Below are 2678 nucleotides of genomic sequence, written 5' to 3' on the forward strand. Positions count from 1 at the left end.
AAATTAGAACTTTCAATTAATATTTTTTAATGCATGTGTATGGTTATAATTGGACAATTATTTACAATATAAGGAAATAGTTAAGTCCTTATAATAATTTATTGTTACAAAAATTTTTTTTTGAATTGAATAATACAAAATCAGATAGTAAGTTACTGAACTATATAAAGTTTTTTTTTTTTTTTAAATTAAGGATTTGATTATAAAATTTTATTTAATATAAAAAATTACCTAAAAAAAGTATATTATAAAAACCCAACTATATATATATAATTAAGTCTACATATATAGTATAGGGAAGAGTTTCAAGTGTACCGAAAACACCGGTGTTCCAGTTGTTTTAATCGTTGATTTGAATTATAAAAAATATATATAATATATATTAATTAAAATCAACGGTTAAAACAATTGGAATACCGGTGTTCTCGATACACTTAAATTTTTTCTTATAGGATATATCTATTTTATAATTGAAGCATGAAGCAAGCTCCTTTGAGCCAAGCCAAACAAGCATAGAGAATAGAGAGATATGGCTTAGTGTTTATCTCAAAAGTTTAACAAAAAGAAAAAAAAAAAAAAAGGAGTATACATTGATATAGATACATAAACATGAGAAAGAGATAAGAAAAAAGGGGGGAACATATGTAATATTCACTAGGCACAGGTGGAATTGCACTCTCTTTTTTCTTGTGTTCCAAAAACAGTGCCATATTTTCAAATCTTTGGATATAAATTAAACCCATATGAACTTGAGTTAGTTTCATTCTGACCCCAAAATACTCCACCATAGATATATAGATATGATAGGAACACCAATAACCTAAGCCCAATTGATTCACTCACACATATATATCACTAGGCACACACTCCCATAACAAAAACAAAAAATAAAAAAATATCCCTCTCTAAATTCACCTATCTCTATTATATTATCCTTCATAAGGTTCTTGCACACCAGGTGTTTGACCAAATGGAATATGCAACATATTCATCAGCAGCAGAAGTTTGTGAAGGTGTTGAAACTCCACCAGCACCAGCAGCATCATCTTCATCAATTTCATCCATGATGATTTGTAAGAAGAAGAAGAACATCAACAGCAACAATACAAGGAGGTTCAGTGATGATCAAATCAAGTCATTGGAATCAATATTTGAGACTGAGTCAAGGCTTGAGCCAAAGAAGAAGCTTCAACTTGCAAGGGAGCTTGGTTTGCAGCCAAGACAAGTTGCTATTTGGTTTCAGAACAAGAGAGCAAGGTGGAAGTCAAAGCAACTTGAGAGAGATTACACCATTCTCAGAAACAATTACAACAATTTGGCTTCAAGGTTTGAGTCACTCAAGAAGGAGAAACAAGCATTATTAATTCAGGTACTACTTTATAGTTTTGGAAAAGTTTCAAGTATTCCAGAAACATTGGAATTCTAATGATTTTAGTTGTTGATCTTAATTCATATATATATTTTTTATAATTGAGATTAACGGGTTAAAAATAGACACTGGAATACTCGAAAATTTTCTTATAGTTTATACTGTAGTATTTTCTATGATTTATGAAGATATTGTTACAATGTTACTAGATGGATGGTTATTGTTGATAAAATTTAATTGGGATTTTGAAACAGTTGCAGAAGCTGAATGATCTAATACAGAAGCCATCAATGGAGAAGAAAACTCAGAGCATAGACAGTGAATCAGAAAATGGTGACACAACAAAGAGTGGTAGTGAACTTAAGGTCAAACCAATAAGCCAATCATCAATGGCAGCAAGATCATCAGAACATGCAGTTCTTTGTGGTGGTGGTGGTGGTGGTGGTGCTCTTTCAGATGATGACACAAGCATCAAAGTTGAGTACTTTGGAAACTTGGAAGATGGGCTTGTGAATTTTGCTCATGATCATGGTGATGGGTCTTTGACATCACCAGAAGATTGGGGTCATTTTGATTCTGATGATCTTTTAGGCCAATCAACCAGTGATTACCAATGGTGGGACTTTTGGTCCTGATGGAATTACAGAGTTGTCAAACTCTCGAGTTAACTCGTAAACTCTTCTCAGCTTATGACGTATTTAGCTTCCCAATTGAGTTCATGAGTTTGCGAGTCGAGTTTTACTTTAGCCCTACGAATTCAGGTGAACTTTCGCGCTTGATTACTTTGATCCTGAAACATGAAACAGAACATGGGCAAAAAGGCACATCTTTTTTTTTCTTTTGTAATTATCATATAATCATTATATATGAGTGTCTATAGGGGGAATTGAATTCACATGTTCTTGTTTTCATCCGCAATAATGTTCTCTAGGCTATTTTCATGCACATGTTCATATCAACCAATAATTTCAGCTTCTACTATGCATTTGAGTTCTGCTGTGAAATGATGAAGAAGAATCCTATAGAGACTTTTAAGGATCTATTATATTGCAGCACAAACACACAATTTTTAAACAATGGTTGGTAATCAAATAATTAGTGTTTAATCAAACACACAATTCTTAATGAAATGCTTATTTTAATGAAGTTATTATAGATGTTCATCCACAAGAAAAATATATTATTAGTACTAAGAAACAAATTTCAATTGACTTCTAGAAGCATCTAGAGTCACAAGATACATAAGATACTTTATTAGATCCAAACAAAACCAAAAACGTTATCAATAAACCAAAAATATGATTTTTGC

At 31.6% G+C, this 2678-nt stretch overlaps 1 protein-coding gene across 1 annotated transcript; it reads left to right on the forward strand.

The window, feature by feature from the left end:
• Positions 1 to 494: 494 nt before the first annotated feature.
• LOC112726558 (homeobox-leucine zipper protein ATHB-12) lies at positions 495 to 2350 on the forward strand. The gene is made up of 2 exons (XM_025775985.3): positions 495 to 1369; positions 1624 to 2350. Exons 1-2 carry the CDS (start codon positions 971 to 973, stop codon positions 2002 to 2004), a joined length of 780 nt encoding a protein of 259 aa, XP_025631770.1. The 5' UTR covers positions 495 to 970; the 3' UTR covers positions 2005 to 2350.
• The last annotated feature ends 328 nt before the right edge of the window (positions 2351 to 2678 follow it).

This window comes from Arachis hypogaea, chromosome 12, assembly GCF_003086295.3.
Source record: "Arachis hypogaea cultivar Tifrunner chromosome 12, arahy.Tifrunner.gnm2.J5K5, whole genome shotgun sequence".
NCBI lineage: Eukaryota > Viridiplantae > Streptophyta > Magnoliopsida > Fabales > Fabaceae > Arachis > Arachis hypogaea.